Source organism: Mastomys coucha, unplaced genomic scaffold (assembly GCF_008632895.1).
Source record: "Mastomys coucha isolate ucsf_1 unplaced genomic scaffold, UCSF_Mcou_1 pScaffold23, whole genome shotgun sequence".
Lineage (NCBI taxonomy): Eukaryota > Metazoa > Chordata > Mammalia > Rodentia > Muridae > Mastomys > Mastomys coucha.
This window is the reverse complement of record NW_022196906.1, coordinates 97702294-97714753: the sequence shown is the minus strand read 5'-3', so window position 1 is coordinate 97714753 and position 12460 is coordinate 97702294. Positions and strand designations below refer to the sequence as shown.

Below are 12460 nucleotides of genomic sequence, written 5' to 3'. Positions count from 1 at the left end.
AAATATCCTTTTACATCCCTGGCTGAGGACCCTGCAGAGGGAAGCTGTAGAAACCAAAGCCCAACAGTCGAGTGCTTATGAAAAGTGGATTACTGACTGATATGGAAAGAACAAAGACAGCAAAAGGATCCTTGCTGATTACATCATCTTTGACAGTGAGCCACCTCCTCCTGAGTGTTGGTTAGTGTCACCTTAGAACAGGGAGAAGTCTGAGGCCTGTGAAACTGGCGTGAGCAGCCCTCACTTTGCTGAGAGAGTGGACTGCAGCAAGGAGAACAAGATGAACCCAGGCAGAACCCCCGCCAGGGGGTGGGGGGGGGGATGAGCACTTACCAGGCCATCATTTTGCTGAAAAGGGTGACGTAGAGGGCGTGGCGGGTCGTAGCTGGACGGCAGTGCTGTTCTAGCATCTGCTCCTACACCAGTTTCCAAACAAAAACAAAGCCAAAGTAAGACGAGTGGCTGTCAGGTCATCACTGCTGAGCCAGCCACATGTCCCATCTGAAAGAAACTGTCCCCTCTGCTATCAGTGGTGTCACAGGGGTAGGTAGTAGAGGAAGTCTGGCCATAGCCAGACTTCCAGCTGCAGCAAGAAGATGCAGCCAATAAAAAACACTCCTCCTCCTCTTCCTCCTCCTCCTCCTCCTCCTCCTCCTCCTCCTCCTCCTCCTCCTCCTCCTCCTCCTCCTCCTCCTCCTCCAGAATAGCTACATATAATAATACTATATACTCTTCCTTAATGGCAAAATATTTGTATTGCTTCTTCTATATCTGTCATTAAAAACATAATGTCCTGCTGGTGGTGGGACATGCCTTTAATCCCAGCACTCAGGAGGCAGAAGCAGGAAGATCTCTGTAAGAGGTTAGCCTGTTCTACAGAGTGAGTCCCAAGACAGCCAGGGCTACACAGAGAAACCCTGTCTGGAAAATGAAACAAAGCAAAACAAAGCAACAAAGAAACAAACAAAAACCAGAGTGGAGGTGACTGGGGAGGTGGCTTCCGTGGATAAAGAGCTTGCAGCTCAAGGTCAGAGCCTGAGGAACGGGCATTAAAAGGGCGGGGCACGGCTGTGTGTGCCTGTAACCCCAGCAGTGGGAGGTGGGGAAGGGGAGGGTGGGGTGCAGACACGGTGGTTACCTGGAGCTTGCTGGCCATCTGGGTTAGCCAAATACTGAGGACCAGGTTCAGTGAGACCCTAACTCAAAAAATAAAATAAAATGGGGAGCAACAGGGAAGACACCCAACTGCAGTCTCTGGCGTCCACAGAACTGTGCACAGGGGCATGCACCTGCAGACACATAGGTATACACACTCGCCACACTGAACTCCTAATTGCCTCCACGAGAACAGAGCACCTATATACAGTCTTTCAGGCAGAGGGCAGAGAAAGCATTGAAGTGGGAAAGCTCACCTGCTCTCTGCTCAACGGCATGCCCACGGAGTTGCATTCTGCGGTTATTATCGATATGGCGTCCTTGGGGCTTAAAGGATCGAGATGCAGTGTAGGCCACAACCTTTTGTTTAAAGAGGAAAAAAAGAAAATGAATTACTAATGACACAACAAAGGCCATAAGCTAGAATAGAACTCATTATAATCCATTAGATGAAGTTATTTTATACTGACTTTATAAGATAAACATACAGAATCTGTTAACCATATTATTTAATTCATCCTAAGGTTTATCATTACATCCACCGGAAATCATTGCAGAGTGCTGTAAGCTACCTACATGTTAGCTAGGAGGGGAAATGGCTTTAGTTCTATATCCAGCATTGCAGTAAAAGTAGGCACCGGCACTTGGTGCTTAGGAGGAGCAGTTCAAAAATGGTCTCTGCACCTAGCTACTTACAAGGCAAATGACTAGGGTTAGAAAAAGTCTTATGCTTGTGTGCAGGGCACAGATACACACAGATCTGTTTACAGATGCACACTGACATGCAGTGTATGCACACAGCATTCAAGTTCCTTAAGGAGGCATGGTTAGGGGAAGAAAAAACGACAAGCTCTTTTCCCCCTGGGTAAAAATAAGTATGCTAAGGAATACTGTCTGACAGGATTCAATCAACCCTTATATAAGTTTTCTAGGGTTGGCAGAAAAGGAGCCTGGATCCGAGAAGAACAGTTATCAAGACTGTAATTCCCAGGCTGACTGGACTCTCCAATTTTCTCACCCACAATTTTACCTGCCTACTAGATGTACAATTGGCAATTCAAATTAGACCCACTCAAGAAACAAACCTACAACATTCCCCTCCCCACCCAAAACTGCCCATTCCCTGGGTCTCCCTTTTCAGCCCATGAAGTCACAATTACCTTTCATTTCTAGGTTCAGAGAGTTTGTAGTCATTTCCTTTTCCCCTTTCCCTCCCAGCCCAGCTCGATCTTCCCCCCAAGCCTCACAGACAGTGCCTTCTTCTTGAGGCCACCCACCTCTCCCCAGCCTCACCGACGTGAAACTGATGGAAACCACAGACACATGTCAGGACCCTTTCGTAGCCTTCCCCGAGCAACAGCTCCCATTCTGAAAGTTCTGGACTTGGCCATACCTCCACGCGGTGGGGCAGGTTTCCACGTTCACAGAAACAATGACTCGGACATTCACCGGCAGGGGGTCTATCAGCCACTTCATGTGCTTCTCCACTTGCTTAAGAGCACACAAAAGAGGTCAACTTATAATAACAGCATCTCCAGTGGGATAAAAGCCGCATGACACTTTCCTTATTATTATTATTATTATTATTATTATTATTATTATTATTATTATTATTGTTTGTTTTTTCTGAGACAGGGTTTCTCTGTATAGCTCTGGCTCTCCTGGAGCTCACTCTGTAGAACAAGCTGGCCTCGAACTCAGAAATCCGCCTGCCTCTGCCTCCCAAGTGGATTAAAGGCGTGCACCACCACCGCCTGGTGCATTTTTTTTTTTAAAGATTTATTTATTATTATACATAAGTACACTGTAGCTGTCTTCAGAAGCACCAGAAGAGGGCATCAGATCTCGTTATGGATGGTTGTGAGCCACCATGTGGTTGCTGGGATTTGAACTCAGGACCTTTGGAAGAGCAGTCAGTGCTCTTAACCGCTGAGCCATCTCTCCAGCCCCACTTTCCTTATTATTAAGGATACAACTCTTATTTGGGAATGGTTTATCCAAGTTTGGAAAAACACTGTTATCATCAAGTTTGAATTCTGAACATTTAAGGAAATGTCGATACTTTAAAAATTATGTCAAAATAGGCCTGGGCAGTGATAGCGTAGGCCTTTAATCCCAGCACTTGGGAGGCAGAGGCAGGTGGATCTCTGTTTGTTTGGGGTCAGCCTGGTCTACAAAACGAGTCCCAGGACAGTCAAAGGTACACAGAGAAACCCTGTCTCAACTCCCCCATCCTCAAAGTCAAAATAAATACTTTTTGCTAAGTAGAAAGATTTACTTGATGCTACTATCTATAAGCATACAATTATTTCTTTCATTTTTTTGTTTTTAAATTCAGACACTTTCCCCCCAGAAACTAAGTAGAAATAAATGGAGCAGCACCATTCCCTTCCCTGAAGCCCAGAACTGAGATGCCCACTGTCACCATTGCTGGCCCCCTGCCCTCAGAGGGCACCTGCTGATAGAAGACACAGTGAGAGCAGCACCTGAACTTGATCTATGGAATCGATGATGATGATGATGCTGCCCTGATGCCGAGCAGATAGCTTCTCCAGCCAATGTGGAAATTCCTCCAGAAGCTTAGCAGGGTCCAGTGTCAGTGCAGAAACTGCCCAGAAGTGCTGCATCAGCTGCGGGGTGACAGGGTGACAGCATGTGCAAAATAAATCAGCCATACTTCCCGGTAGCAGGGGGACCTTTCCATCCTCACTGTATATGTCAGCACTGACTCCCCAGGGTGGTGAATCAAGTACCAGTGTGTATGTGTGTGGGTACACGTGCGAGTGCACACAGACAAGTATGTGTGCATGCATATGCTTGCATGTGAGGGCCAGAGGGTGATCTTTCTCAATTGCTTCTCCACATTACCTTTGCAGACAGGGTCTCCCACTGATCCTGGAGTTCACTGGTTGGCTAGGCTAATGGGCAGAAAGGTCCACGGATGCCCCTGTCTCTGTCCACCCCATCATGCTGTGGTTACAGACATGCATGCAGCCATGCCCCGGTGTTTGCATGGATGCGGGTGATAGAAACTCAGATTTTATGCCTACATGGCCAGCGCTTCACTGACTGGGTCTTCTTTGCAGACTGTAAGTCATAATTTTTTTTTTAAATTATTTACTTTTATCTTATGTGTATGAATATTTTGCCTGCATGTAAATATGGGTACCATGTGTGTGCAGTGCCCATGGTGACCAGAAGAGTGTGTCAAATCTCCTGAGACTGGAGTTACAGATGGTTGTGAGCTGCCTGGTGGGTGCTGGGAGCGAAGCCTGGGTCCTCTGTAAGAACAGCAAGCCTTCTTAACCACTGAGTCATGTCTTCAACCCAAGTTCTACATTTGGAACCTTACACAAAACCGAGATAGCTTGTCACGGGTTGGGTACTCTTTATGCAAGATGTTTGGCACCAGAAATGTTTCAGATTTCAGATTTTGGGGCTCTGGGCAATATTCATATATGTATAGTGAGTGATCTTGGGAAATACACATTTACAAGTAGCCTGAAGGAAATTCTGAACCTTCCATAGTGAGCCTGTTTTTTTTGTTTGTTTGTTTGTTTTTTGTTTTTTGTTTTTTTTTTGTTGTTGTTGTTTTTTTTGGTTTTTTGAGACAGGGTTTCTCTGTCTAGCCCTGGTTATCCTGAAACTCACTCTGCAGACCAGGGGAGCCTCGAACTCAGAAATCCACCTGCCTCTGCCTCCCAAGTGCTGGGATTAAAGGTGTGCGCCACCACCGCCCCGAGCCTGTGTTTTAACTATGACATAATCCCAGACATGGAATTTTTCACTTGAATTGCCATGTTGACACTTAGAAAGCTTCCCATCTTCCCCAGGGCTGGAGCTCAGTGGTAGAAATGCTTGCCTTGCATGCACAAGGCCCCAGTGTTCAATCTTCACTGCTATTAAAAAGTTTCAGATTTTGGGGCAGTTCAGATTTCAAAATTAGTGATGTTCTACCTACAACACCAAACATTTGTTTATTGTCATATCACTCAGTCCCCAAAGCTTCAGGGCCTGCATCACATCCAGATAGCTCTGGAGTGCCCACCTCATACCTTGAGGGTCAGCCGCTTGATAATCAAGGAGGACTCTGCACTGGTTGACATTGGCCTCCCCACAAAATGAGACAGGATCAGCGTGTTAGGGAAATGCTTCTGCTGCAGTTGTATCCTGAGAGAAAAACACGGGACTTTTAATAAAGCTGACAGTGGTCCTTTATGGTCCACAGCAATACGTACACTAAGAGCCAGACATCAAACGTTGCCCCAGAGTCTTTAATTACATGGTTAGTCACATTGTAACAAATGAGGAGATTAGCGAGCTCACTCTATTTTTAGAACCTTTTAAACTAATTGCCTCATTTTCATTACAAGATGATGTTAATTAACATAAAATGTTAATAAAGTAAACATTTAATTAAGAGTCTGCAGTTAGAGGAGGTGGATACAGGAAGATCAGGAGTTCAAGGCCATCCTTAATTATACGGTGAGATTGAAACCAGGCTAGTTTTTGCTACATGAGATCCTGTCTCTAAAAAACAAAACAAAACAAAACAAAACAAACAAACAAAGAAAGAAAACACCGAAAAGAGTGGTTTAACTGTATCTCTTCATACCACTTTGATAAAAGGAGGGACTTTCCAGAACCCGGTCCTCCAGAAACCAGGAGGGGTGGAATCGGGGCTGGTGCCACCACCAGATCATCCAGGCGTTGGTAATACTAGAAACAAAGGAGGAAAGAAACATAAAACAGATTTATATTATGAAGCTGCATATGCCTCTGATCATCCACTGAAAACACAAGAGAAAAGTGTGTGAGAAAACAAACTTGCGGCTGGCGGGGAACGCCTGCATGGGCGCTGTTCTGTACTCTGGAGCCTGAAGTAGCAAATGGGCCCCATCGCATTGCTGTCCCTGCGAGTGTGAGGGGCAGCATGGATGTCGGTGGGGGTTTGCAATGTTCAGATGTTTGCTGAAATACTGCAAAGAGGCCATCACATTACACTGGAGCCCCTCGACTACGGGGCGTATCCCAGAAGGCTGTGCGAGCCCAGACAGCAAACCTAGATTTGCTGATCAGCAGAATGAACGCGGATTTCCAGAGTCTGCTTTAGTTTTCAGGGCTTACTAAGAATGGGTCCAAACAAAAGCAGGCTTCTTCTGCGCCCCCCCCCCCGCTCCCCCCAGTCTCCCAGGCTGCCTCCGAGAGCCAGGCTCCGACAGACTGCCTGAGATCTTCATGACATTGAGTTCTAGGCAAAGTCCAAGAATTCCATCCTTTCTTCCTGGGCTTTCCCCAGCCACACAAAAGTAGCCAACACCTGGAAGGCTGTGCTCACACAAGCAAAGTGCCACAATACTTCTTAAGTGTCCAGAGCCAGCTTGGCACTGCTCTGCCTATAGACCTCTGACTGACTGCTGATGAAGTTTTCATATCTATAAGAGCTTGTGGGGCTGGCTTCTTGGCAGTAAAATCTACAACTGTAGGAAACCATCCTTAGTCTTTCTGCTTGTAGGATCTAGGCATGAATCAACTGCCAAGGAACCCTGGTGGTCCTCATAGCAGTGTTGCTTCTGAAGGAACAGGGGTGGGGTGGGGGTGGGGAGGCCTTAGTTGGTTTATTACCCTATCAATCCCAACGGTTCATGGTTCTACAGAAAAGCCACTTCAAGATCTATGGTCCTCAAGTTGGGGTTTCTCGTTGCAATGGAAAAAGCCTCAGATGTGGACCACAGTTAAAATATATTCCATGTGTGCTCATGGGGAAGTCGTGTCAGACTTCCGTTTCTTCTTCTAATCCATAGCATCAGTACCTCTTACTTAAAAAATCGAGACTTAATATTAACCCCATGTCAGCCACTAAGCTCTGCCTTAGGGCCTCCTCTAGCTGAATATTTATTTGCAGCATTGCCCATGAGGGCAGTGGCTCTCACTATTTTGCATTTATGAATGCAAAGGTCAAATTTAGAGTGGCCAAGGGATTTGAGAGAACCAAGCAATACCCACAGTTTAAACTCTAAGGGCTCTATAAAAATGCAACTGTTCATGTTAACTTCTGTGACTGTCTTTAGAAATGAATTTGTAGACTCAAGTTGAGATGGCTCAGTCCATTAAAGGCGCTTACCACTGAGCCTGATGGCTGGAGCTCTACTCCCAGAACACACATAGTGGACAAGGAGAACAAATTTCTCCAGCTTGTTCTCTGATAGTCACATATATGCACCATGACATGCGAGCCCTCCCTCCCACACACGATACATGATGCCATACTCATTTAAAAACTGGTTTGTAAATTAGTTTATGTATTTCTTAGCTCGGACATGCTTCTTGGAAGATGTGAGGCATCAGTTTTAATGTTTATAGTCCTGATTAGACACAAACTGAAAGGCTAATCCGCTTTTTGAGTGAACTACCTGAGTTTGTTTCCTGTACGTTTCGTATTTTAACTCGTTTAACAGTTGGGAGGAGCTGGGAGTCTGGCTTTACTATCGTCATATTTCCTAGCCTGATCTGGGTGGTGGCAGAACAGATGCATAGCTGATGAATCCACCAACTATAAAAATGATCGGTGTTCAACGTCACATCGTCTTCCTATGATACAAAGCTAAGCATATCTCAACTTGGGTCATCTCGCCTTGAGAGCAGGTAACACAGTCGCGAACCCAAATATGCTCAGGTGAAAACATTAGCATATGAACGCCTGTAAGCTGAAACTTATTTTTATTATTATTAGTTTTAATGGTGTGTGTGTGTGTGTGTGTGTGTGTGTGTGTGCGCGCGCGCGCGCGCGCAGTTGCATGTGGAAGCCGTAAGTTCCCATCTAGTGTCTTCTGATATCACCTTCCACCTTATTTTAGGAGACAGGGTCTCTCCTTGAGCCCAGCTTCACTGATTGGCTAGGATGACTGACCAATGAACTGCAGGGATCTGCCTGTGCCTCTGCTCGCCCCATGCACTGGAGTTACAGAAGGGAGCTACAGCTCTTGACTTTGCATATGCATGTTACTGATCTGAGCATGAGTCTTCATACTTACGTGAGAAGAGCTTTACCAGCTGTGCCATCATCCCCACTCCCCCCTGCCCTGCCAGCCACAGAACTTCACTGGACAGTGGGCTCAGAAGTTTACCTTCTCGAATCCCAGTTCATGGGTGGAGCTAGAAGCCTGCTGAAAGGCTTCCATCTGCTCTTGCTCATCGTGTATGTCCCACAGAACATCCCCAAAATCATCTTCTTCTGGAGTGGAATCCTCACTGCCCCCATCCTTCACCTCCACGTCTGTGTTCTCAAGGCCAAGAATGTCCTAAGTACAAAGAACAAGTACCACAAAGCAAGTGAAATTCCAAGACCTCGAAGCTGGGGCCAGCTTGCAGGGGGTTACCGGCTGAGGCACGGAAAGGCGGACGTAGGCTTGTAAGAGTTACTGTAAGTACCTCTAAGAACTAATTTGTAACCATAGAATCCTAGTGTAAAATGAAAATACTAAAAACATTAAGAGTTCCTCTCAATTAGAGTAAAATCAGGGTGTTTGATGGGACTTTTCTGGAAAATGCCATGTAATAGGAGCATCTGGCCAGTGAGTGACTTTTAAAAAGTAAATGGGTGTGCGTGTGCACGTGGGTACGTGTGTGCGTGCGTGTGTGTGTGTGTGTGTGTGTGTGTGTGTGTGTGTGTGCCTGTGTGCATGAGTGTGGATGCAGGACAGCTTTGGGTGTCATCCTTGGGAATACTTATCTCCTTTGAGACAGAGTCTGTCTCTAGGAGCTTATCAATTGGGTTGGCCTGGCCACTGAGCCTAAGAGAATCTTCCTGTCTCTGCTTCTCCAGTGCTGGGATTACAAGCACAAGCCATCATGACTGGTATTATTTTCTTTTAAAGATTTATTTATTTATTGTATGTAAGTACACTGTAGCTGTCTTCAGACACTTCAGAAGAAGGTGTCAGATCTCATTACGGATGGTTGTAAGCCACCATGTGGTTGCTGGGATTTGAACTCAGGACCTTTGAAAGAGCAGTCAGTGCTCTTACCTGCTGAGCCATCTCTCCAGGCCCCATGCCTGGTATTCTTTAAGTGTGTACTTGGACTCCACCTTAGGTCCTCATGCTTGTGAGAGGTAAGCATTCTGCAGACTAAGCTATTTCTTCAGCCCCATCAGTGGATGACTTCAAAGACTGCACTAATGCTGACGAAATATGGCATAAAACTGAATACCCAGATGGGACTTCTTCTCTCTCTCTCTCCCTCCCTCCCTTCCTCTCCTCCTTCCCCCTCCCTCCCTCTTTCTTTCTCTTCTTTCTTTCTTTCTTCTTTTCTGTTGTTGTTTTGAGACAGGGTTTCTCTGTGTATCCCTGGCTGTCCTGTAACTTGCTCAGTAGACTTTGGACTTGGAGATCCATCTGCCTCTGCCTCCTGAGTGCTGGCATTGAAGGTGTGTGCCACCACAGCTTCGATGGAGATGGGGTTTCTTGCTGTCAAGCCTCTCTGCTGTCACATTTAATCTCCCCGTGGGATCACTGAAGATACACTGATGATAAGTATGATTCACTTCATGGTCCTCACTCATCTTACTTGTCTTGGTTCTAAAACTGTGAGTTTCGAAACCTCAGAATCACCTGGGCAGTCTTTGTACTAGAGAATGTAGAAATGTGCCGCCAAGTGTCTTAGCATTACATTTTGGGTTCCCTCTTCTCGGATGACAAATCTCTAGATCCACAATCCATTTCACTAGAAAGGGTGAAGCCAGACTTGGTGGCACACGCCTTTAATCCCAGCACTCAGGAGGCAGAGGCGGGTGGATCTCTCTGAGTGTGTGACCAGCCTCATCTCCAAAGTGAGTTCCAGGACAGACAGGGCTGTTCCTCAGAGGATCTGCCTCAAAAACACAAAAGCCAAACAAAAAGCAAGGGAACCCCCTCCTTCTCAGATAAGGCCTCTGGCTCCTGGGAAGAAGAGATGGGCATCCTCAGGTGATGCGAGGCACACCCTCCCACTGTGCTCATTTTACTTGGTGATGATGTCTTTTGACATTAGTTATTGGTATTTTTGCTAACCCAATTCTCAAATGATTATCTGCATAAAAAAATAACCTCAGGCATAATGCCAAGCAGCTATGGAAAATATAAATACATGAGATTTCAAAGAACCCAGTTCCAGATGCCTCCATGGACCATGTTCCCATCCCCCTGAAAGGTACTTTTGCCCTCTCTGCTGCTTTTAGGGATAGCAAGGGGGGGGGGGACATCTCAAATATGTTAAAATCCCAAGTACACAAAGAACACACAAGGCCTCTTTGTGGAGTAAAATGTACATTTGTCCTCAACTGCATCCTCTGGATTTTTGTGTTTCCGATACATTTTATACCTAACAGGCATTGAAGCCCAGCTTGGTGAGGCAGATCCCGACAATACTAGGTTCTCATTCCAGTAACAACTCCCAATAGAACAATGGAGCTCTCCTGGGGTACTGTTCTCAAAAAGATAACACACAAGTAGCTTTGTCTGGAAAACTCTCTTTAAAAAAATTACTACGAAGCCAATTCAGATGAAAACTTACAGGGAAATGCATATTTACCTGTTTAATAATCTTTTCCACACCCATGTAAATCTTATACACTCCCTCTGCAGGATCTCCAGAGTGTTGGATGATCTAGGAGAAAAAAGGTTCAATGGTAACAAGGCAACACAGTAAGAGCACATCAGCCCCAGGAGGGAGGAGGCCGCAAGTATGCCCTTTCACATTGTAACTTCTTATCCCAGCGAGTTCCTCACAATAAAGATAACTGTATCGCGAACCTGTTGTGCCAGAAGAGGAGCCTGAAACTTGCCTCAGGTCACACAGAGATTCAGTGTGAACAATGTATACCTGAGTGCCGTGTGTATGTGTGTGTCCCAGCATCTGTCATCTAGATGTCTACACCAGGTCTCAGACCTCTGACTACCCTCCCCCCTCCCAACCACTCTAGTCCTCATACAACACCAAGCGAATAACTGACAGAGGTCCACACCGGTCCCTGCATTCTGCTCAAAGCCAAACAAACCTCACTCCAAGGGAAAAGTCCAGGTGCTTAAAACCATCCCCGAGGTTTTTCAGGATTGATCTCATTGGGCCACCCCTCCTGGGAGTCCCCTCTCTCTGCAGATGCCCTGCTCTCCTTTCCCATTCCCATTCCCCTCCCGGCTCTGCTCTCATCTCTGCCATGCCTGCCCTCTGACATTTCCTCTGTGTCTTACCTTGGCTTTAGTGGTTTTGCTTAGGTTGGAAACTTGATCCAGCAACTGCTGGACAGCGTCAGAAGGGGCTTTCCCGTCCTCCAGACGGTGGTAGACGAAGCCTGGTTTTCCTTCTGGGTTTCGCAGAAAGGCTTCTTCACAGTCTTCCAGTAAAAAACTAGATGGGAAATTATTATTTCTCGGGCTACACAGGACAGTAGCTGCAGAGACGTCGGTAACCAACCCAAGTGTCCAAACGGGCTTTTACCGCAGTGACAAGGGCTCAGAGACAGTGGGAAAGAAGCTTTCCAAAAAATACGTGTGTGCCTGTGGGTGTGCGCGTGCGTGTGTGGGCCTGTGTGTGTATGAGTGTGTGCCTGTGTGTGTGTGTGCCTGTGTGTGCACGTGTGTGCGTGTGCCTGTGTGTGCGCGTGTGTGTGGGCCTGTGTGTGCCTGTGTGTGCGCTTGTGCATGTGCCTGTGTGTGCGCGTACGCATGTGTGCCTGTGTGCCCAGAAGTCAGTGTGAAATGTCTTCCCCAGTCTCTCCACAGAACCCGGAGCTCACTGAGTCAGCTAATCCGGCTGACCACAAGCCCCAGGGATCTTTCTTCCTGTCTCTCCTTCCCCTGTGCTGAAATTATAGCTGTTCATAGCAGCACCCAACTTCTATGCAGGTTCGGAGATCTGGGTCAAATATTCCAGTGGAAGGAAAGTAGACGGAACAGGTGAAACAAATAGCTCACTAGCGGGTAATTTCTGAAGTCAGAGAGGCGGAGGCCAGCTGGCAGGAATTTCAGCCAGAGGGGTGGGCTGACAGGCAATCGGAGGGGAAACTACTTTGTGAAGTGGAAGGAGCCGAAAGAGTAGAGCTGAGTGGAAGCAGATCAGCCATGGACTGAGAGCTCCCACATAACTGCATTCTGTGAGGTGATCTATAGGTGATCTGGCTAAAAGAAGAACTGAACAAATCCAACAAATAGGTCCCAAGGTGTACTAGAAGGTGATAACGATTGCTCTGGGGAGAACCCTGACTAATAAAGGAACTCTTTCTTTCTTTCTCCCTCTCTCTCTCTCTCTCTCTCTCTCTCTCTCTCTC

At 46.5% G+C, this 12460-nt stretch overlaps 1 protein-coding gene across 8 annotated transcripts in view; it reads right to left on the bottom strand.

The window, feature by feature from the left end:
* The window catches only part of Nphp3 (nephrocystin 3), a 46565-nt gene that overhangs the window by 18757 nt on the left and 15348 nt on the right, over positions 1 to 12460 (bottom strand). For 7 of the 8 annotated variants that reach the window (XM_031346220.1, XM_031346222.1, XM_031346221.1 and 4 more), the window contains 9 exons: positions 11385 to 11541; positions 10726 to 10800; positions 8283 to 8456; positions 5771 to 5874; positions 5211 to 5325; positions 3642 to 3785; positions 2549 to 2646; positions 1413 to 1515; positions 334 to 416 (listed from right to left, as the gene is read on the bottom strand). In XM_031346220.1, the coding sequence (XP_031202080.1) occupies positions 334 to 416; positions 1413 to 1515; positions 2549 to 2646; positions 3642 to 3785; positions 5211 to 5325; positions 5771 to 5874; positions 8283 to 8456; positions 10726 to 10800; positions 11385 to 11541 (1053 nt within the window). The remainder of the gene's footprint in view (positions 1 to 333; positions 417 to 1412; positions 1516 to 2548; positions 2647 to 3641; positions 3786 to 5210; positions 5326 to 5770; positions 5875 to 8282; positions 8457 to 10725; positions 10801 to 11384; positions 11542 to 12460) is intronic. The other variant, XM_031346216.1, reaches the window with a different exon arrangement.